At 41.3% G+C, this 24,928-nt stretch overlaps 1 protein-coding gene across 2 annotated transcripts in view; it reads left to right on the top strand.

The window, feature by feature from the left end:
* Positions 1-9,464: 9,464 nt before the first annotated feature.
* Positions 9,465-24,928, top strand: part of LOC119661457 (solute carrier organic anion transporter family member 74D) — a 33,226-nt gene continuing 17,762 nt past the window's right edge. The window contains exons 1-2 of one of the 2 annotated variants that reach the window (XM_038070813.1): positions 9,465-9,563; positions 16,420-17,340. In XM_038070813.1, coding sequence (XP_037926741.1) covers positions 17,042-17,340 — 299 coding nt within the window. In that variant the 5' untranslated portion in view covers positions 9,465-9,563; positions 16,420-17,041. The remainder of the gene's footprint in view (positions 9,564-16,419; positions 17,341-24,928) is intronic. The other variant, XM_038070814.1, reaches the window with a different exon arrangement.

Here is a 24,928-nt window from a genome sequence, read left to right as displayed (position 1 = left end):
TGGACCATAAAGACTGGGGCCAAGTTGTTCTCCATTTGGTTCAGTCCGACATTAAATGGATGTGGACTCCTCAATCCCTAGAAAGATATGTCTACGAAAAAAGACAAGTCAAATACGTTCAACGTATGTAATGTATCTACTTTTGAGCTCAGCCACCTATCTTTAACCAAACATTCAAGTCGATATTATCCAACTAAAATTTCAACCCCACTTGCAATATAAGTTAAATCAGGTATGTGTACTTATCTCCGGCATTGTCTTGCCTGTCTCCTAGTATTCCACACAAAACTCTAGGAGGAATTTCATTGTTTTTTTGCGGGGTTGTTTCCTGCAGGGAGCGTGTATACTTTGGTGTTATACCAATATGTATATGTGTTATCTTAACTTTGTCGCACGGTTTATGATAAACACATTCCGCTAGCTACTGGGTCATAAATAAATTCCATGCCGAGAAAAAGTTATCAAAAGCCTTAAGAGCTTATCGAAAAGGAATATACAAGCGGAAATTTTATTGCTAGAAATTGACTATAGGTTCATGTTATGAGAATATGGGAGAGGTGTCTTGCGGTTTTCGCGACATTGGTGCTCTATTATCTCTTTGGGGGATGATTTATGTAGGGAAATTTCGGTATTTATCGTAATACACATTTGTTGATTGTCTACTTTTATGATGGGTTTTTAACTTAATGTTCAATTGTTGAGACAAATGGGGACGTTAAAACCCAAAAAATTTCAAATTACTTCTATAATTTGCTTAGATGTTTTGCTGGGTTATAATTCCTGAATGCAAAGATAATGATAGACAAATATTACTAAAAAGGTGAATGTTCTGACTTCAAGCAAATCTCCTAATAAAAACATCATGCCCGGCTAGACAGCATCTTTGAAAAGCAGCCAATCCGAAGGTGTTGAAAAATAAAATCTGCGCGACAAAGCTTTCACTGTCTGGGGAATTTCTTCAATTTCTTCGAATAAGAAGTAACTCAAAGATAGCTACATTATAATTAACAAAGATCTTCTTACTGAGCAGATGCTGCTTTGAATTGGAAAGAACTGCATTTCGATATATTTGCAGATTTTCACTAAAATTACACAAGCAATCTTTAGCGTCAACCGTGACGAAAATTTGAATGATTTTTTGTGTTGACTTTATCCTTGTTCAAATAGCACTTGCAATCTGTTGTGAAGATTAGTTTTTCCTTGGTTGAATCTAAACATTGACTGGGCTTATCTCTAGGTCGCTTAGTTAGGCGCACATTTCATAGAATTCGAAAGCGTTTCAGTCGTAATAAATCAGAGCATAAATCACTGACTTGGTCCTGGTCGAAAATTGCATTTAACATTTGTATCTTTGATATGAATGCACAGATGAGATCTGAATGATGAATGCAAATAAGTGCAAACATAAAGCGTCTAGACGTGGCAGCATACTGACTAACCTATCTAAAGTTTGTGGTTTCACTTCATAATCCACATCTAAACTAACCCGAGCTCAATCCGACAAATCTGAGCCCCAACTAATAACTTTCCACACGCACACATATCAGCCATTTCTGGACGTAATGTAAATAATATTACTATGGGTCAGTGGATGATAGTATATTTAATTTTATTATTTATATTTTGACATGTTAACATTATTATGATAACAGTTCACCGGAGGAGCGCTCATGAATATGTACGGGGCTGTATGCCCCTTTGTGTGAGGGTTATATTGTCTACAATGTGTGTAACGTACGTATCTAAGTGAAACTGCTGCTGAAAATTGAGTCACAACTCACAAATTGTATCTTAAATAGGCAATTTACTTTATTATCATAAACTGGACAATTGTCAGACATCATCATAGAGTTGAATTTCGTACTGGCTCAAGACTAAATTTACATGCGCATGCGGATATATCCATTATTTTTGCTGGTCAGTATTGCGCGGATCGTTTTATTGACCAGATAGAAGATACTGAAATTTCGGATAGAGAATTGACCTGACAGGAAGTTTTCTAGTGTCGTTCGACCAAGTTAATTTGGTGAAAAATCTCAGTTTGTGCTATCCCTTTCAGCTGAATCAGAAAATTAAAAATGAATTCAACAGTGAAAGGATGTGTTGAAGTGAATATTGTGAAGGAATGATTTTTGACGAGAGAAAATAAAAAAAATAAAAATAAATTTAAATCTGACATTCGCCCCTCCCCCGCGACTAAAATTTAAAAACAAATCTGATAAAAATATTATACAGTAAGGAAATGTGAAATCGTCACACTCTAGACTTCCGAAATCGTTTTATATTGCATTTTTCTCTACAAGAAAGAGATTATGCACATATAATTTGAAATACTAAAATCTTATTAGCTTACATCCCAAGATAGGTAGGTGTCTATTGTAAGCTTTGTCTTACGACGTGTTGCTTCTAACCAAATAAACGTATACTATTTGTTTAATTAAGAAATCCGAGGTTACCATTTTAAGATACATTAATAAATTACATGCCGTCTAGCAAGTCTGAGATAAGTCAGATTCTTTAGAATAGATATCACTTGTCCTACTATCTGTAAAAACATGCATAATTTGCAATTATCTGCATATATACTGGCATATGACAAGCAAAATTTTTGGGAAAATAATTGGGTTTTTTCTCGTTGGATTTTTTGGAATTGTTTGGTAGGCAAATATTTTTTGTTTAAATATAAATATAAAATAAATATTCTATAAAGTAAATGGCTCCCAACGCGACATTACGAAGCGAAATTGGGCGTGCGAATACGTTTAAAATAGTAATAAATAAATGGCGAACATAAGTGACATTCATGCGAAAATAAGTTTAGATCTCCAGAATAAGGTTATCTGATACGAATTGACCTCAAGATATTCTTTACTTATTTCCGAGTTATCACAATCTCGGCAGATGCCAGATTTTACCTAACACTAGTACTAAGTGCCAAGAATTTAGGTTTGGACGATCCTACCTACTTAAAAACTAAAGGACGTTGGAGGTAGTGGTCGGTGATAGGTCAATGGGAGAATTCGTCGAGTACTCCCCGCAACATCGAGCACGTATGGAGAATGGTGTATTTCTGCATGGTTTTAACCAGACTGTGTGAAAGTCCCAGGACATCAAGCCGTGACGGATTTAGGTACAATACATGTAGCTGACAATATTGTGGGAACTACAACCACCCGTTCGAGACGCCAAATTTCTTTGATTTCCCGAGCCAATGGCTCATAGTTCACTTTCTTCTCCAACTATTGCCGTTTAATGTTGCTGTTATGGGGGTAGCAACATCAATAATATACGCGAAGCGACCCGTCTTGTCAACTAACAGTACGTCAGGCTTGCTATATGGAATATGGAACTTGCCGGTCCCAATACATGCTGTAAGCAGAACTATGAAGTACTGCTTGCGGCTCATATCGGCAAACCGGGCATGTTCCCGTGATCAGCCCATGCTTGTATGCAAGGTTTTGATGAATAACTTTATATACAGCATTATGCCTGGTGATGTATTGCACCGGTGCCATAACAGTACAGCCAGAAATGAGATCCAACGTCTCCAACGCCAAACCACACATTCTGCACTGGTCGTTCTCTACCGGTTCTTTCTTGATGAGCTTTTTATAAGCTCGGGTGGCGACCACGTCGTCCTGAATGACGCACATGAACCCCTCCATCTCAGCAAAGTGCTATCCAACGCATAACCATTTGTCCGACAAATGCAAATTGACAAATGGCTGCCAAAGACAATTCACGTGTTTACCGTGCATTGCCTTCGACTTCCATTCATCGATCCGCTCTTGGTCCGACTTCACCCCATTCAGAGGATTGACAGATCGTTCCTCTAAGTTAAGTGAAGTGAGTCCACAGTCTGCTTTACAGACAGCCACATGCAAGGGACTCGCCTGCTCTTTGCTGTAAAAATAAGCGCGTAGCGAGTCGACTTGGCGATGATGTTGTGCCGCCACGTCAACCACGCCCCTAACTCCAATGTCACGAGGCAGGTTCATCCGCTCCACGGCAGACTTTGGATGATGCATTCGGACATAGTTGTCCGTATCCGCCGCTGGAGGTTTTCCAGATCGGTCTTCGATCACGGCAATATTCCGAATGCATAAGCCAGTGAAGGGATAGCGAATACATTCAACGCGCTTATTTTATTCTTCCACAAGAGATGCGATTTCAGCACCAGTTTTACACACCGCAGGAATTCGGACAGCAGAGCATTCTTCAGATCACCAACTTGAGCATGGGTTCCTTTCAGAATTCCTAGGTGTTTGTAGAAGTCTGTCTCGGTCATAGCTTCGATGTGGAGGTCACGAATGCTTTGTCCGGAATGCGGCTCGTGATGTCCTTTGCGGATGGCTTGGATTCGACACTTTTCTAATCCAAACTCCATCCTAATATTACGGCTGAAGAGGTTTATTATTCGCAACAGACTTCTAAGAGGGTCATCATGCCCTCTAGCATCATTGAGTAGCCTTGAAAGGGGGTTCAGTGCCATACAAAATCAAAGGAAACTGAATAAACCCCCCGGGAAGATGCCCTTCTGTATACGAATGGGCTCTGAGGTATTAGCACCGTCAGATGTACGCACTGATGACTTATTAGTTTCGCATTAATGCGATACAGATGTAGAACCCCAAAGTCCACCCCAATACTCGTCTGCTTCCGTCACCGAAAACTGTACTGTCTGGACGCTCTGTTGGGATTCGTTGTGAGGTCTGAAAAAGCTCCGCTGGTTCCTCGCGTATGTTGCATTCTGGACACGTCTGGAGTGACTTTCGCCATACCGTCGTAACCGACAGCATATGACAGTAAGTTTCTGCTTTAGTGTGTCCAGAAATTCATGGGTGTCTCACGGGGGATGGCATAGTTCCGGTAAACCCTCTGCATTTTATTCTTCATTCGTTGGCATTGCCAGTGCTGATCTGAATCAGTCTAGCAATGTCCTGCCGTAGTGAGTCCCGCCGACGTTCCAGACGAATTTTAAATGGCGGATCTATTCGGTCACTCGAACCAAAAACACGATAGCGAATCTTTTGACCGTGCAATCTGACAGCCGTAACTGCACCACAATACACAAGTGATTGTAGTTGCAGCAGCGACATATCAGCACACACTCGAGATGTAATCTCATCATTGATTTGAGATAGAATTCCCGGAGTTGCTGGAGATACATACAGCCTGTGAATACCAGGTCAATGCAAAGAATCCATATCCGAGAATTCTATACACGCTCTTTGGAATTCGTGCCGAACCTCAGCGGAAATCTCAGCTGGACGGTGGAGAAGAGTGCTTTGGAGAGTACTGAAACGGCATGGTATTGTTGATGCCGCCGCCTCTGCCCCCATCGACTTTCCGTCGCAAACAGCAGAAAACTGCTATATACGTTTTTCGAGGTCGCTTTCCCCTGATGTTGAAGTGGTAATAAACTAGATCGCAAAACTCGACTTCGTTATTTACGAACGGCCGCGCTGATTGCACTCGCGATGCTCTTAGATTACCCATTTGTTGAATAAGTAGTCTCGGATTGGCTCTTGTGCATTTAATACATTGACGCACAACTGATCTTGCCAGGGTCTTTCCTTTCAGCGACCAAAAAGTCTGTATTGCTATTGCGAGGAGACCTTGGGGACCTATGTGCGCATGGCCCTAGTGAATGTCTTCCAATATCCCTTTGATTATACCATCTGAAGATAGGAGCAACATGGGGTGTTTAGCATCAAAGAACAGTGCTGCTGCTTCCAGCCGGCCTCCAACTCGTAGAACGCTGTGTGCATCTGGAAATGGAGTGAGATGACTTAACGCATTGGAGGAATAAAGATGTGGGTGCTTACGTAGGCAACAAAGCTCCTCCTTAAAGTCCTCGCATGGTATGCCTTGATAATACATCGTAATGCATGCTGTCGCTCTTTTTGGCTTAGTACCAAGTTCGGAGTAGATTGTTCCCTACCTTGTATCCTACATCGTCTTATAAAATGTAGAAGGTAGCCTGTGATGCGAAGTACCAAAAGAGTTCCTGTGTGGTATTTCGAAAACGACACCTTGTTGACGTTGTTGTTGCTGGAGATATCACTTTGTGTTCGTCATCATTTTCCAGTGTTGGAATTTTACATGCTGCTGGCCATCCTTACTCATTACTATGCAAAAACACAGGTCCGAAAAACCACAAATTACAAGTACTTAATTTACTTGGAAACATCGGCCTGGTGAGAATATCAGCAGGATTCAATTTTGTTCCGACGTGTCGCCATTGTGCTGGTTGGACCTCTCAAATTCCCACTGCAATTCTATAAGCGCTCCTCCACGGATTTACAACCGCTTCCGGGCGAGTCCCTAAAATATTCCCTTTTGCTCCGCTGGATGGCAAACTTGAGGTTTTTGCCCGCTTCCTTGTAAACATGCTCATCTTGTCCCTGATCACTTCTACTTACTGTCTTCTGAGCCATTCGTCTGTCTCGAAGGCAGGCTGATCGAAGGCTGGCCAATTCACTATTCCACCAGTAGTTGGGTCTTCTACTGGGAAATGAGCACCTCCTAGGCACGGACGCGTCACAAACCTTGGCGAAATATTGTGTGAGGTATAGAGCTCTCTGCGTGGAACCACTTGCTTTAGTAGGTTGGCCACTCCACACTTTCAAAAAGCTTTCCTCGTCCAATGCTTTTGCGGACCATCCTGATGCCCTTCTCGGCTTTAGGTATCCTGTGTCCCTGGCCTCTTTTCTCTTTTCTCAGAGATCATTAAGGATAATTCCCTGGTGATCGCTGCCGGTGTAGTCCTCGTTAACGTGCCAGGACATACCACATACCGCTTGTGAATTAGATAAAGGCTGAAGAAAAAGAAGTGCAAGGGTTCGTTGGGAAAAACTAACTCGAACTAGGCAAAAGCCTCCAATAGAAGTCACCGGAAATCACTTTTCTACTTTTCCCCTTTGCTTAGAGAACAAAGTCGTCCAACATTACTTCAAATTCTGACAATGTGAAGCTGTACACGTACACACAAAGTATTTTTTCCCACACGAAACCACTAACACTAGACGCCCATATCGGCGCCCCACCTTTCGAACCTGTGACCCATATTCACTTCACTTATGGGTTCACTTATGATGGCAATTTCCATCTCAGTCCGCTCAAGTAGTTATCAGTTTTGCCTACGCTGGATCTTATGAGCTCGAGAATGAGATCCTCTTTCTGGGTTTTTCCGATTCTGTTCACATTTCCGCTCAGATCTTTTAGGTCGGGATCAACTTTGACCTTTTTGAGTATCTCCGCGTAGGACAGATTGTCCTTACTGGATATAACAATCGTCTCTTGACTTTTGCTTTTCTTTTCGCTTTTTTATTGGTAACTTTACTCCATCCATTATTTTCGTTCGTCTTGGGCTTCGCAACCCTGGCCGACGTTCATACATTCGTGGTATGCTTTCCTACTTCTGAACTATTAGTGCTAGTTTTCGGCGTTCTCTGTCCACCTTTTCTTCTCTTGGGCCTGTTGATTATTTAGAGGATCCCCTCTCTTTTTCACGTACTCGTTTATTTCGCCGTAATTCGATGGCAGTACGGTTAGGCGTCACTTGGGTCGCTTGCGACACTGTTGTCCTTGGTAAATTCGGACAGCCCAACTATTTTTGCCCGAAGTTCAGTGAAGGGTAGTTTCCCCGGATCGAGACTCTGCCCTCTATGAGCTCCGACAGGGTTACACCTTTTCTACGCTCTTTCACTTTTGGCTTTACCGTCTTTGACATAGGTGGAGATCTGAGCGTTGAAGAGCTTCTTTTGAACGGGTCCTTTTTTGATCCTGGAGTACCTCTTGCTGTTGTGCCTCTTGAACATAACCGGTGGGTGTTATCACCGTTTTTGTCGTCCAACGATCTGCCTTCAGTTCATCTTTATTTAGTCTTGTTACCGGTGTTCTTGGTATGGCGGTACTACACTTGAACATCTTTTTCTGCAAATCGAAATCTCTTGTAACATTATGTGCCATAGTAGCCAAGTTGTTGCTTGCACACATCCAACAGTATAGGGGTTCCGAGTCCCAGCCTTCCTTCCTCTCTTTTCTACCATGGTGGTTTCATTTTCTGGGTTTCCTTCCCATATCCATTTTGGTCCGCGGACCAGAGTTGAGCAAACACTTTGCCATGCACAGTCAGAAGCGAAAAGTGCATGAACACATATTTACACGTCAACAGGTATGCCCCTATTCGCTACTTGGGTCGCACCTGAAGGGAGATCTGGGAATAGGTCTGTTTGTCTGTCAGTCAACGATTTACTCGGAAATGGCTGAACGTATTGTCATGAAATTTGATGAGAACATGTGGTCTCCCTTTACATACAGTAAGTTCAAGAAGGGTGTAATTTTCTTTACAGAATATGGTCGTGTGGGGTATCAAATGAAAGGGCTTAATTAGTACTTTCTGAAACTGATGATATGGCTGAAAAATATGAGAGGGGGGGGCTCAAAATGTGGGCTCCAAAATTATAACAGGTCTCGTTTCGCTTTTTAAGTAACGAAGCCAAGACGGTTTGAGGGACGACGAAGAAAATTTAGCAAGTATGAGATGTAGGTTCTGACGAAGATATCTTTGATAATGAAGGGGCTTTGGGCGTCGCTAAGGTATTTATCAGTATTTAAAAAAATCAACCAGATGGATAATTATAAATTAAAATCAAATTAAGATTAAGATTATTTTGACGCATTTCCAAGGTTTCTTGGCAGCGTATTATTCATATGTCTTTTCGATGACACCATTTGAACAAGCGCTGGCTCATAGAGAACTGTTGAATTTATGGAAACGTTTTGGCATTGCACTTCCAAGTTTGAAGCAAAATTTGATGCGCTACATAGTCTCAAAACTGAGCTCTCCCAACTCGTCGGTAGTTTTCAGTCGATTGAGACCAAGCCGGACGTTATTCAGCACGCGAATACGTCCTGCAAAATACCATTGCGCCAAAAAGACAAACGAAATTTGTTTCCATTCACTGCGAATTTTGGTATGTTTAGGCATTGCATTTTTACTAAAATTTCCTTATTTAATTGATAATTGCCTATATATCTTATACACAAGGTGGTTTGGTAGTGCTTCATCAAAAACTGATGGGATCTATGCTTGCTGATACTAAATTCAAATCAGGCAGGTGAGATGATATCTATTTCACAGCAGTTATATATTCACGACTAGGAGATTACTTATTGCCTAACTACATTCATCTCTATTGACTTTGAACTTGAAATATTGTATAAAACTATGTAATCTGCTTATTGCAGATTCTATTTCATCTTCACATTCCTAAGAGCATGTTGCGGGCGACGTTCTACCCTGAATAGAAGCAGCGGACGTTGTAATTGAATATTTTTCCAGCACAACTTTCAACCACAATTGTTGCTAATTAGACTCGTCTCCATGGCTCTTCAATACCTTCTGGTTTTAAATATCTTAAATATCTTAAAATTAGACGAATATCGCAGTCATTTATCCGTTAACAAACTGAAAAGTGACTTCAGTTATAGAGTGGAGCTGGTTTTCTTCACTTGTTTATAATGGAGCTCAGTTAAATATAATCTTCTAATCAAAGGTGGAATTTTGTTAATGAAGTTTAAATTTGTAATTATATCTCAAAAATTGTTTAAAAAGTACCAGTGCTAAATCTAATTAATTTCCAAGTTTATTGGTTAAAGAAAGAACTTATTTTCGGGATAACTAGTGGAGATGGGAGGGGTTGGCCATAGGAATTGCCATAAAACAAGTTGTCCTTAAAATAGTTTTTTGTAGATTTTACAAATTTGGTGTGGAGTACTGCAAGTGGAAATGATTTCTCCGTTCATTTGCTTTGCTTTACGTGATAGATACATCTGAAAACTCTTTCTTTAGATTATATTCACTGGCTTCTTCTGACTATACTTGAATTTTCAAACGCAAATTTCCTTATGTGAAAAATTAAAATTGTGTAGTAAAAAATTCCTCCTTTTTAGCAATTCAGTTGGTTTTACTGTCCAGGTGAATCCTGTAGTTCCGAGGATTTTCTATCTTCTTATCGTTGATTCGCCTTCCAATTTTTGTCCGGATACAGAAGCGCTTCGGTAGCAACGAAGGCTTTAGCGCAGTATCTAGCATTTGGGTAAAACAGTTGTGAAAACCTAGTGCTCAAAACACCGATCGCACAATATAATTTCTATACCAACCAGTAGAAACTATGCCTGTTTTCAGTTCAGCAGCACCGGCCCACATCACCTCACTAGTCACGTTTTACTGGTACTTTTATGAGGCTGCCGTGTTCGGGTCCACGATAACACACAGAAGTTTCCTTTCGAAGACTGGTAACATTTCCTTTTAATGAGTACTCAAATTAAACCAGATAGTATACGCACAGGTATATATCAGTCTAGCTTAACAATGTTAACCACATCTTAAGAGTATTGATCATAAAGGAATGTTGAAATGGACAAGAAATCCCTTGAAGGCACTATCTAACATAATTTTAAGGTGTTCCTTAAATTGGAAGCGCTCACTAAAGTGGATACCAAAAATTCACTTAAAACTATCGAAAATTGTGAAATCCCTCCAATTCCTTCTCAAACTCTTACGGCCGTACTCCAAAAAATTTCACTTGTTCGCGTCAATTTGCATCCGTTCACTATTCACCATTATCAGTGGTGTAACAAGCTGCATCCGGTGTAGGCCTGGCTCACTAAGGAAATCTAGACATCCCTTTTTGTGCCGAGGTTCACCAATTCGATATCCCTAAAAGCTGTTTGGCGTCCTAGCATATGTCATCGCTCCATTTCAGGCAAGGTCTGTTACGTCTTCCTTTTTTACCATAGATATTGCCCTAATAGACTTTCTAGGCTGGATCATCCTCAACTATACTGAATAATGAAGCCGCCAACCGCAGCCTATTTAGTCGGATTTTATACAAGACCAGACGGTCATGATATTGCTCATAAGTTTCGTCGTTATTTGCTCGTAGGTTACGGAATTGTCCGACCGCCTATAGGGGACGGAGGATTTTTCTCTCAATCGCAATGAAGAGTTTGTAATTTGCTAACAACCCGAGTCCCCGAAGAAATCATGACAAGATTAGTGTCTTGTACAGTAGCACCTTCGACCTTATGGTGAGACGTTTCCGGCGGTACAGCCTTTACAAATTAAAGTAGGCTCTGTGGCTACCAATAGCCTTGTGTGGATTTAATCGTCATAGCTGTTATTGGCTGTGATTTACGGCCATAAATAGAAATAATTATCAAGAAATTGCTTCATGCATTAACACAACCTGACGACGCGATGGTTGAGGGGGTAGAGTATAAGCCTCCCAATCTTGCTGCTCTGGTTTCGAATCCCTGTCGTCATGGGTGTCTGTGTGCGTCTTGTGTTTGTCTCGCTGCAGTGAGCTTCTCACTTGCACAACGTGTGTGATAATAGTGAAAGTGAAGCACAATCTGACTATGTAAATTCCCTATACTCCACCAAGGAGTGGATAGGAAACATTGTTAGCACCAGCTCGATGAAGTACCGTCCCACAACTGGTGTTCCCTGTGTTCACCGTGTCAACAAGCGTCTCGAACCCAAAATTTACCTCATTATCTACCGCCCTGTCGCCATCTATGGTTCTGAGTGTTGGTCTACTATAATGAACGGTGTTTCGCGGTAATGGAGGCGAAGATGTTATGTTGAACTAGTCGCATAATACATACACCATGATTACATCCATAATGAGGATAGCCGCGATCGACATGGGAGTGGAATCGGTCGTGGAAAAATTGTGAAAGAGGCGTTTTCAGTGGTATGGTCACGAAATTAGCGGCTACCGGAATTCGCTTGCCAAGATTGGTCTGAATATCGAAGTCGATGGGAAATGACTAAGTGGTCCGGCCGTAGCAACGATGGCTTGATACGCTCGATGGTGATGTGAAAGCCTCGCGACTCTATCCTCATCCGGCCTTTGACAGCAGAAAAATTTCGGATGTCGAATACGAGTTGACTCAAACGTTAATGACTACCAAAGTCAAATCAGGGTAATAATCTCGGGCGAGTGTGATGCTAACCATATTTCCTCCTACAGTGTCCTGTCCTGTCCGTCACAATCTTGAATGAAGTGTTCTACTACTAGACTTCGAGGCCCTGATCCAATATCGGTTGTTGTGCTAACCATTATTATTATTATTATATTAGCAAAAAGGGTTTGGGAGCAATTGGGCAACCAATATTTACAGAGAATCAATACAGAAAGTGATGGGAAAATAGCAGGCAGCATCCAAAGCCGGATTTCTGGAGCACTAGCTCTTTACCCAGAGACTAGACTTGGACATGCAAGGGACATGCGTATTTCAAACTGCCCACTTCTCCTCTGCGAGCAATATGTCGAACAACCTCTCGTTCGGAGCAAATTTGGACGTGAAGAGATGATATAAAATCGAGCTATTATTTATCATAATCAATAAGTGTTCGCGGTATTTCTAGCAAAAAGTTAGAAAAGTAGAATTTTTTTTTTTATTCAGCAAAGATCGATATTTCGGGAACTACCTACTCCCTTCTTCAGTGCTAGGTGGTATACACGGTGGTATACAAAAGTTGTGCCCGAAATATTGATATTTACTGAATAAAAAAAGTTCTACTAGCGAAGGAGACGGTGCTGAATTTTAATTCCTATTATTAATAGGTTGAATACTTCACATGTTGAAGAGAAGGAAGGCTCACTTTGTAGTTGAAATGAAGTCAGTCGGCTGAAGATGCCTTAGGGCTACTCATACCTTTGTGGAGTATGGAGCATCCGCATAGCTTTTTGTATAATTTTTTCCAAGAGTGTAGGAACACAGTCTTATTGAAAATCAATTCAATAAGACTGTGCTCCATTTTCCTTATCATTACATTTTCATGATCGTCACACAAAACCGGACAAGACAAACACACCATGACCAAGCGGGATTCGAACGTAAGGCAACGAATTGAACAAACCCTTAGTCAACTCGGCCGTTGCAAAGACCCCATGATTATGGCTCAAGCTAATTATCACCTTGAACAAGCATTTTGGAGGATCTAACTTTGGTAATTATATTGGTTTGCGAATATCACTAGCCAGATTAAGTGGGGCAACAATTTTTGGGGCCAAAAATGTAGCTAGTTAGGAGCAACTACAGATTAACGTATAAACACCAGTCTCGAGATCCGAGAGCAATGTAGAAGCTTAGTAGATTTCTTCTATTCTGTGGAATTAGAAAGGTCAAAATCTGGGGACTTTCACCACAATTGGTCCATTGGATATATGTATGTATATATCGACAATAAAGAAAGAAGAAGAAAGTTTGTAACCGTGTATCATCGGGTATCAGAGGGTAAACTTTGCTAGCAGGAGGAAAAGGCAGTCAATTGCTCAAGAGTCATGGGTTAAGATCATACTAATCTTTGTCTTCACTAACCATCCAGTTCTAAGCAGGAGAATGAACTCCGGGCAGTTTTTGTTTTCAGGTGCTGCCTTGCGCTTCTGTTCTGCCAGTGTCACCGAAGTCGCCTACCGATCTTGTCTGTTCCTTCAATATCAAATTCAAAATACGACAAGGGTATACTTTTTTACGACTATATACTAGGTCGAGATATATAAAATATCCCGCGGTAATAGAAAAGTATCTGTGCCAAATCCAGGTGGAAGGGAAGACGGGGGTTTATTCATTTGCATCTGCCCTGACAGTCGATTGGGGTGCTTAATTTCGGTAGGGTAAAAAAACTGTGAGTTGAGGCTTAGAAATACAGCCTTCCTTGGTTGTCGTATGTGATTTAGTAGCTTACAAATTTTGAAACAACACCTCGGATAGGCACTCATTTCACGGCTGACCTTTGGCTATCGAAAACGTACTATGATTGGTTTCTGGAATGTCCGCACGCTCCTCGACGACCCTAGCGAGGGTTCTCAGAATGCTCACTTTTTCCAACTTTAGCGGGAATTCCAACAATGTAAAGTGGACATTCTGGTTCTAAATGAAGTAAGATGGTGAGACTTTGAAGAGTACTCCGCTCCTTCTAGCCACATGGAAATGTGCTCTTTTTTTGTAAAGCCAGGTGGAAATGTTGGGTTGTTTCTGACGACTACCACAAGGCGCGCTCTATCGATCTGGAAGCCAGTTTCTGACCGACTTGTAACTGTAAGATTCTGGTCCAGATTAAGAAGCGTCACAATCGTCCGTTGGTTGGTGGGAGGTTTGTGGATTTCTGTAGCTTCCGCCGCCTCATCATTAATGGTCTATTGCTCGGGCACAGAGTCTGCTATAAGGCCAGTTGAGTTTCAACTGATCGACGCTGTACGAGCAATTAGATCGACCACTTCGCGATAAGCAGTAGATCTAGAAGTTGTCTCCTGGATGTGCGTAACACGAAAGGCACTAACATCGGCTGATTTGATGGTCGCTTACGTTCGCTTGCGCTTTGCGCTTGCCACTTCTCGCAGCGTTGAAGAGCTGCGACTTCCTGAGTTCAACATCGAACGGTTGTATGACTTAGCTGTCGTTCGACCGTGAGAGAACTATTTTGCTGATCGGACGGTAGATATACTGAGTAATCCGCTTGAGAATATCAATGAACATTGGGCTGTCATTTAAAGAGGTTCTTTTCTCGGGTGCTGTACTGGACGTTGATCACTTCCCGAAACGGCCTCATAAGATCTGACCCTCTATAGAATCGTGGAAGCGGATCAATGAACTGAAGAGGTTGAAGGATCTACCGACCGCTGAGAGTGATGGCGGGCAGAACGTACTTTAGCTCCGGTACCGAGAGAAATCCCGTGATGTTCAGCGTTGTGTACGCATGAAAAGAGAGAATTTGCTGATACGCTGGTCACGGAAGCTGAAAATTCTGCAGAACACAATGATTTCGGAAGTGCATACTGTATCACAAAAGAACTTTTCGCAAATCGGTCGATGGTCCTGTGGAGGACGTCAACGGTTACCTTCTCATTCACGATGAGGTGGAAAAAACACTTCACCATGGTTCTTAACCGTATCATACTCGGTGGAGCTTTTCCTCTTGTCAATGAAATGGCTAGTCACGGTAACATACAGACATGGCCTGTTTCTCCAAACAGAAATGAATTCTTTTCGCCTATCAATGCAGAGAGGGAGAAACATCCCAAGACTGAAAAACCTCACCAATATGGATCCAATATCAAGATGAGGCGACAGTTTTCTTGATGTTAAGAGAGTTGTTCACCAACAGTATTTCCAGCAACACTCCATAGTAAACCAGACTTATTATATTAAAATTTAAAAATCTCCGAGGGACGCTATCTATTTGACCAGGTCAAAAATATGAAGGAGCGTCGATATTTTTTCCATCGCAAAAACCATTCAAGTCATTCAGCCCCGAGAACTGGCTAGTTTTTGCCTAAAAACTCGATCCCTGTTCTTTCCCAACCCCGCTTCTCCGCTGATATTGCTTCTTGTGACTTTTTTCTATTCTTCAAAATGAAAGGACCGCTCAAAGGAAGAATATTTGAGATGATTCCCTAAAAAACATCAGAAAAGAGGAAATTTCGTATTGGTACAGTTTTGCATTTCTTTTCATATCTAGAAATTAGAAGAATTAGGACCACAGCCAGGATAGGACAGGAATTTTAAGGTTTAGTTCGGCTTGGACTTGGCGTACCTTTTATTTTTAGTGTTCATGGATAACGAAAGATTGACAAAGAGGCGCATGAAACTTTACTATTTTTCTGAAGTAGTTCATTGTGGATGTTGCCACTGAACTACTGAATTGTGGTTTCAAAAATGGGAAGGATTTGGCTCAAAATTTTGTGTAGAATGAAAACGTAAGGATGAACAAATGATTATGAGTAAAGGACCGCTCTATGAAAAGTTACCGAAACTAGGGGGACGACCAAAGTAAAGCGATGAAACCAATTTTCTCCTGTTCAACAGCCCAGTTTAACTCGTTGCTATGCATGTATGAATCCTTATGCATTCAAGATTGTAGCTTAACTATTTAAAAGTCCTATTTTTGTGGCAAATTTCTACATTTTAAATGAAAAAGTCAATTTCTTCAATTAAAAATTGCATTTTTAGCTGGATTGGAAAATGAGTTTTCCCTATGAATAAAAAATATAATAAATGAGTTTTTTTTTTTGTTAGGAAAATGAGGGATCCTAAGTCGATATCTACTTGATGTTAGATCGGACCAAGTGGAGGACAACTTACTCTTACTTTTTTGGACCATGGACCCTTCGTTTCAGACATAGCACCCAAGTATCCACCCAAGTATCCAAAAAAAATCCTGGGCTGTTGATCTGTTGTTACTTTCGTTCTCGCTGCTCTAAAGGTAGAGGCGAGGCAGCGTCTGATGAGTTACCTCTGACCTGGACGAAACTGTCATGAATATGTAAATGAGTTATAGAAAAAGATATTAAAAAAAACAAGTAAATAAAATAAATCATCAAGATATTTTGTTTTCAGCTTAAAAAATGCGGATGTTCGGTTTTTCACATTGTCCGTGCTCTATAATATAAAAAATCTACCTTTGCTGGGTAGAACCTCTCGAGGGGCGAAGTGTTGATCCTCGCAATAAACAAAAGGAAAAAAACAAAAACTGTGCAGGTGTAAACTCTAAATATTCTAATCTGAACTAAAAACTGTTGTGCATCAAAAATGAAAATCATCTACATAAATAATCAAAGTATCTCTTGTGTGTGTCGTCTGATATCACGCCGTGACGATAAGTGTGCTTTGCGTCGTGCATATAAAAGGGATCACTTTGCAGCATCTTAATCTCTGTTCAGTAGTAGCTTAGCGGATAGTGTACTTCTACAGAGTTCAATGAGATAGTGAGTTTAGCGCGTTGACGTTGCTGACGGTATCACCAATTGGTCTTAGTCCATTTAGTGTATATATTTGCACTGATTACATTTCCGAAATATCAGTAAATTCCTTTGGTACTGTGCAGTGCTGAAGCAACGAAATTGTATTAAGTATCGAAATCATCATATCCGAAACAGTTTTTCACGCGAGTGTGTTAACTCTGAAACTCGGCTCGCAGGAATCGCATTAAAATCTATAAACCCAGAATCCGTGGTGTAAAATGAGCAATCATAATCAACATGACTATCGAAACGATACGCGTAATAATGATCCTGAAGAATTGGAACGGCTGACAAACCCCAATAATACTTCTCTGATTGTCGGTGATATTGTGCCAAACGAGAAGGACAAAATGGGTGAAACTTTCAATAATGGAATCGTCCGAAAAAGCGGAAAGGATGTCAACGAAAATGAGGAGAAGGCAATGAAGGATGATATCGACAGGATACTCAGAACGATGCCACTTACTGAAGATACTACTTGTGGATTTTGGATTCTAAAAGGATCATTTTTTCAAAAGTAAGTGTAAAGAATTGATATTTTTTTCTGGTAGCATTTGTGGCATTGTAATATCCTCAGGACATATAGCACTAGCCTACTTCAATAGTTCTCCCTGCCTCCTTGAATCACAGTGATAAATTTCAATATTAGGGGGTAATTTCGAGTAAATTTTCCTGTTTTCTTTAGATGCATAGCATCCCTAGTTATTTTTCCTTGGGAAGAAGCCCTTGTGGAAAATGTTCATTTCGCCTATTTCGTAGCCTTGTATGAGAACAAAAATGAAAGTCCTTTCAAATTTCTTCATTTGTTGAGTTTAAATTGTAAATCAACAGCAAAGTCTTAAGTTTTCTAACAGTTCCTTAAGAAATAAATAGTTGTGGCGAAAGATGGCCTTAGTAATAGATGTTTCTATTGGTGTCAAATACATGTTTTGAATTGTAAAAACAATCATAAACATGGCAAGCTTCAATCTTGTTTTAAGTTTGTGGAACGATCATGAAGAGTTTGGTGCAAACGTTTTCATTACTAACAAAGTGAAAGTTATTGGAGGTAGAATTTGTGATTTTTCTATGAGTTGTTACTCAAAATATGATTACAGTAATCCGTGCAAATCACAAAGTGAAGTACATATAATAGTTCTAGTATTTATAACTAAGTAATCCGTGTAATCCATATAATTAATCGGTAAAGAGAGGTAACGTTTCCAAATATTCAGGTCTTTGACGCATCGAATTCTTTTCCCTCTAAGTGAACTCTTTACACCCAAGAAGGATATCCCATAAACATAAGCGCATGAGAAAGAGTTTCGTTTGTACCCTTTAGGTTAGGTTTTACCTAAATTAAAACAGCATCCTTTTAAATTATTTTACTGTTGACGTTTCTGTCCAAACACGAGCCTTTGGCGAATCTTAAATACGAGGTATTTTTGAATTAAGATGTCAAAGTTGTCCTTTCGAGACTTTTTAGCACTAAAGATGGAAACAACTGGTTCCCGAAATATTGAATATGTGATAATGAAACAAAACTTTTATCCAAGAAATATGTCTTCTATTAGGATTACTTTGCATCGATGGAGGTATCCTTGTTAGGGACAATACCAAATGAAGAACTTTGTTGATGAGTCAGTCGTGTATCTGTGAATGTGGTGAGAAGAAGGTATTGTTAGCTGTTGACCAGGAATACGTTAAGCACCAGCTGTGATTCTGTTGCTGACTATACCATGAAATGGAATTAATTGCCGCCTTCGAATCAAGTTGGCCTTCTTTATCGGCTATAATCAGCATTCGTTGACTCATTGGCGAAAATTGATGAAGATTGACTGTTAATGTTTTTTTTTTGGAGAATGATGGGGTCCTAAGTTCGCATCAACTTAATGTTGAGCCGGACCAAATGGGGAGCAACTTACTCCCTCTTTCTTGGTCCACGGACCCCTCGCTTAGGGCTTGCACCCACATTTTTCAAAAATGTCAAGCGATGACGGCTTTACGGTTTCTTACCAGGGCAGAGGCAAATCGCCAGACACTGCCTCACCCCTGCCCTGGGAGCAGCGTGACCGTAGCGGCTCGCAGATGTTGAGTGCTCCTTTGTATAATTCGTAGAACACGACATGACTACGAATTATATTGAGCGCAAATCCGCCTTATTGACCAGAGCTTGGCCAGAGCTTGAAAATGTGACATTTTTGAAAAATTTGGCAGGGCGTTGAGGTTATTCTGGACTCAAAGTTGTTCCAGGACCTCAGCCCCATTACACTCCGCTTCTGGAAGCTAAAGAATGCACTTTCTATACAACGGTAGCTTGGAAACCATCTTCGGGGTCAGTCGCGCACCCTTCCACACATCGTTGAAGGAGGAACACTACTGTCTAAGCCACTCGTTCGTGCTTTCGCCGGCAAAGTTTATCCGTAACAATTTACGGCATACACCTACCGAATCAAAGCATAGTGTAATCTCTAGCAAGGATGTAGTCCTTACAGCTAGGAAGAGTTTCCTCGTAAGCTCCTCACACTGCTCCGTATTATAACTAGAAAGATTGATATCGACATACAAGACCCACCGATTGGTTTGGATAGCCATGGCTGCAAATGAAGACTTAGCCGTTACCGACCGAGCCTTCTTTGCAGCCATATGAGCCGACGAGTTAGGATCGTCAGAAGATCGCTGTCGCTTTGGTTTGCCCTAGCGACAGATGCCCCAGACGATCCTTTCCTTTCAATATTGACACAACCCGGGGTTTGTGTTTTCCCCGGATATGGTTTGCCCGGAGGCGGTTTACCCGGAGACGGTCTGCCCGAAGGCGGTTTGTCTGAAGGCAGTTTTCCCGAAGGTTTTTTGCCCGGAGGCATTGTTTTCCCAAAGGCTGCTTACCTGTTCGCCGCTTGAAGACAGATACTTACCCGTAGGTAAGACTTTAACCGCAGTAGATGGCATCGATTGGAGACCGGGATCACGAATACTGATAGAAGGGGACTGCTTCTTAGGTTTGGTTCCCACTTGAATAAGTGGTGAATCTGAATCTAGACTCAGGTTCTCCTGGGTTGGCCCTTCGTTCAGGGTTAAATCGTCATAATCAAAGTGCCGTTAAATTCTTTTGTTTTGTTTTGTTTTTTTTTTAAGTTTTTAGTTTCTTCATTGTTGGCTGCCATGGTCTTTGTTATACCGGGAAAAATAAGTCGATCTCGGAAGAGCTCCTTTTTGCCAAGACAAGGCTAGTTGAAACTGGGGGTCGCCTGCTACCCAGGGTTCCCCATTTATGGCCATATCCTAACCCCTGTTACCTTTCTGCCCTTGGCACGGTAATCAAACCTTGCCTTGGGGTTTTGATTACCAATTAGCTTCAGGTGTCACCTCTGCTATCCCGATAGATCCTCCTAACTGAGCTTCCTCACCAAGACAAAGTAGGCGATCGTCGAGGAGGGCAGGCGTAGATCATTTGGTCCTGCCCTACCTCTGCTCTGAAAATAGTTTAAACGAAAAGTAAAGTCGTATCCTTTTATCCATTCGTGAAAGGGTGACAAGATTAAAGCTGGTATTTTGTTGGGGATTTATTTCATTTATTCGATTGGCACTGGTTTTCGGTTTTTTCATTTTTAAATAGTGACTTTCATTTAGAGATGGAATATTTATTTCCTACTTGAAATGAGTCCCTACTACAATTGTTTGGCCTACCCGACCTTCTGACCCAAGTGGCAAAAAGATTAACAAAAATATCCATGCCGGCTTGAATTCAACTCAGGGTAGTGTGATCGAGAGCTCTCTACCTACTCAACCATTATTTGAATGTTTTGGGTAGCCGTATGTTTTCTCGAAGAACCTTTACATCAAATTTCTGGTTTTCCAGTTATATACATATTTTCCTGCGAAAAAGATAATATGTAGATCCTAATATTTGCGGCAAGAGCTTTACTGATAGGGAGCTTAAAGTGTTCTATTCCTAATTTACACTAAACCAAGGTTCAATTCGACTGGCAAAATCATCGCCACCAAAATTGTGGCATTTTAAATTTTTTGGATTATTCTCTACGAGATCTCATTAGTCCTTTTTTTATTGAAAAGTGTGAGTTTTAAAAAGTTAAATGCTCCTCAAAAACTTTTTGAAAATTTAGCGAGGTTTACAAGAAACGCTGACAGTTCTACCTCTCTTCAACTCCGAGAGGGATAAGTCCTGAAATTAAAGAGTAAATTTTACTAGTTCGTAATCATTCATTCTATTTATCATATATTATCAGTGCACCATCTTTTTCGAAGCTCGTTAGCAACACGCAATACTCGGCGTGACAGTTAACTGTGTGGAAAGATTATTATACGCTTCTTGCCACCCTTGATGGCACTCCTGAGAAGGAAAAAAAATTCCCAGATTTTCAGTTACTTCCACCCTTTTTAGTATACGAACTCCTCTTTTGGGCTTCCCAAGATTCAAAGGGTAGTATAGGTCCCCGGGGCGAAACGTGGATTGGTTCCCACGATGGAGCAGAAAACCTGAGAAATGCCTGCTGAACCAACACCAACAGCTCTACTACCAAACCCTATCTCCACCTCCACGTGGTGACCGCTGGGAACTCTTTCTTAACGAAAAGCTGCAAACGGAGAAAGGTCATGGCGAGTCTCCCGCGCCTAAAAACGGGACAAACTGTACCAACTGGTCCTCCAGGTTGGGGATTGGGCAGGGCTGACAGTCCTACACGGTAAACAACTTGTTACGAAGCCACAACAGGATCCTCGGACTAGACGGATAATACAACGACGAACCCGGCAACGACAAAGGAATAACGATCTGCGCATTTTCTCTTGGAATATGCGCTTCCTGTGCAGAAATGAAACTGCCAAGCAGCTAGCCGATACCCTGTTTCAGTATAGGGCTGATTTAACAGCGTTACAGGTGATGAGTTGGACAGGGACCGGTTTCCTGGAGAAGAGTCACTACACCATATATTATGGCGGCCATCCAGTAACTCGGAATAGGTTTTTTAATCAGCCAAAAAAATTAAACCTGCTGTCATCCGCTTTGAAAACCTAAGCGAACGACTATGCACTCTGCGCTTGCAGGGCAAATTTAGAAATATAAGCTTCATTAACGTTCACGCCCCTACAGAGAAGACTGCAGATTCGGAGAAGGATACCTTCTATGAGGCAGTAGAATGAACCTTCCAAGCCTGTCCCAGATATGATGTCAAAATCATGCTTGGGGATTTTAAGAGCCAAGTAGGAACGGAACCTGTATTCAGGCAATAATTGACTGTGGATTATTCAATTAGCAGTGCCACACGAAATGATTATTGGAAGTACATGGTTTGCCTCTCCAGACGGGACCACTTTCAATCAAATTGACCACGTGTTGAAGCCATCCAGAGTCAACACATACCGCTCCGCAATACCTATAGGAGGGAAATGAATGCCGCAATAACCGTAGTCAACAGAGATCCTGGAGATGAAGCATCAATAAATGATTTTCGCAATCACTTGAAGGAGGCTATCATAAATACAGTCACAAACATATGTGGCCCCAGCCGCAAGAAGAGTCGGAATGGCTGGTTTGATGATAAATATAAGCTAACAACGGAACGGGAGAATGCTGCATACCGAGCAATGTTATGTTCTCAAAGGACGCGGACACGCGCAGAGACTTATCACGAACTCCGTCGAACGGAGAAGCGACTTCACAGACGGAGAAAGGAAGCCTGGGAGAACCAACAAGTCTGTGAACTCGAAAAGTACAGGGAGCAACGGCACCAGACGCACAAGTTTTACCAACAAGCCAGCAGGATGAAGCCTTACACACCTCGATGTTCATCCTGCCGAGACAAAGACGGAAATCTAATTTCCGACAAAATGAGCACTTTGATGAGCTACTGAACAATCAGAGCATCGGCGAGTTAGAGGTACCGCTAACTGAAGACGACGGACAAATGCTGCCATCACCAAGTATAGACGAAACAGTCCGTGCAATTCATCGTCTTAAAAATCATAAGTCGCCAGGAGCCGATGGAATTAAAGCCCAATTGGTTAAATATGGAGGCGACCAATTACACCAAGTGGCTCGTCAACTTGTGCTCAAGGTGTGAGAAAATCAATGCCTGACGACTGGCAACGAGGCATTATCTATCACATACATGAAAAAGGAGATATCACACCGTGCAGCATTTGTGGAGGTACCATCTATAAGATATTCTCCGCTATCTTGCTAGGCCGGATAGCTCCATACGCTCAGAACATCATTGGCCCATACCAAAGAGGTTTCAATACAGGCAAATCATCAATAGATCAGATTTTCTCTCTGCGGCAAGCAATGGAAAAACTGTTGGAATATGAACATCAGTTCCACCATCATTTCATCGACTTTAAAGCTGCCTATGATAGCATTGCCAGGGTAAAATTGTACACGGCCATGAAGGAATTCGGTATCCCGACGAAACTGATAAGACTGACTAGGCTGACCCTGACCAATATGCGAGGCCAGATAAAAGCAGCAGGATCACTCTCAAGACCATTCGACAAGGGGATGCCCTATCAAGCGTCCCCTTTAACCTGGCTCTCGAGAAATTGATCCGTGATGCTGAGGTAAATGCAAGAAGTACGATCATCTTTAAGTCCACCCAATTACTGGCCTATGCTGACGATATCAACATCATGGGAAGAACGACCCGAGACGTACAAACGGCCTTCATCCAGATCGAGCAGGCGGTGATTGGCGCGAGATCTTGGGCTGCACATCAACAAGACAAGACAAAATACATGGTGACAACGTCAGAACCGAAAACCAACCAACCTACAACATCAAACTGCGCTGGTCAAACAGGAAGAATAAAAATAGAAGACTACAACTTTAAGACCGTTGATAATAGGTTGACGCTCCTATCTAGGGTCAAAAATCACAATTCGCGCACGGCTGTTGGCAGCCAAACTGTTTCGCTTGAAAGGTCTCATTATACCACCATACCATACCACCAATATCTTGCCAGTCCTTATGTATTCCTCGAAGATTTGGGGTCTTAGCAAGAAAAATTGCGAATTCTAGGCCGCGCTCGAGAGAAGAATCCTCCGAAGAATTTTAGGCCCCCTACATGGGGATGAGCGATACCATGACCGTCAGGTCGTGGATAAAATCCGGTTTAATAGGTTGCGGTGGGAGGGTTACTTAATCCGTATGGATGAGGATGATCTAGCCCGGAAAGTTTATAAGGGCAATATCTATGGTAGAAAAAGAAGACCGGGCAGACCCTGCCTGAGATGGAGCGATGGTGTAGGTCAGGACGCCAGATAGCTTTTAGGAATATTGAAATGGTGGACCTCGGCGCAAAACCGGGATGTCTGGAGCTCCTTATTAAGTCATGCCTAGACCAGATACCGGTTGTTGTGCCGGTGATGATCCTTGTTCACAAATCAAAAACCTGTGAACTGACAGATGTGTTTGATCACGCATGGTTCACTTAATATATTCATATCATATGCATATTACATATATTCTGAGAATACTTGCAAAGTGTCGGGGATGCATATAAGCGCACCAGGTTGTTTGCTCCCCTTATTGTTCTAGCCGGCTTATCCTTCCAATTTGCAAGTCATTATATTACAAATGGCTCTTTATTGTTTCCTTCATGGCCCCAATCGAGTGGTCGAAATACTAATTAAGTCCATATTCTTATCATCTGTATAGTCTATTGACAACCTTCAATTGGCAATAAGATGCAGATAATTACTGCTTTCTTCAGCGCAGAAGACATGGACAGTTAAATTCTTCAGAACACTTAAGATTGTGTGATTTTCATCAACTGCACTTAAAAGGCGTAACTCCTTTGATTTATTAATTAATCATGTGTATGTACAAAAGGTCGCGAATGCTTATATCAATTCGCGTTTTGATATGGCTAATTTAATTTAATCTCAAAAGAAAATATGAAACCGAATCTCGTTCATGTAAATGTTGAGTTAATTGTGAAAACGCCACACAAGTTGTTTGTATTTCGTGTTATTTTCGTAATTTAGTTGAAATGCCATGTAATGTATTAAATATTTATCTATCATATTTCAAGTCTAGAAGATATTATCTGTGGTGGCTATTTGAATAAGATACGTGCAGTTGCTATTTGTGGTTGTGTATTTAGATAAAT

The sequence above is a fragment of the Hermetia illucens genome, chromosome 1 (assembly GCF_905115235.1).
Source record: "Hermetia illucens chromosome 1, iHerIll2.2.curated.20191125, whole genome shotgun sequence".
NCBI classification, from domain to species: domain Eukaryota; kingdom Metazoa; phylum Arthropoda; class Insecta; order Diptera; family Stratiomyidae; genus Hermetia; species Hermetia illucens.
Note: the sequence above shows the minus strand (reverse complement) of the source record. Positions and strands in the feature narration are given on the sequence as shown.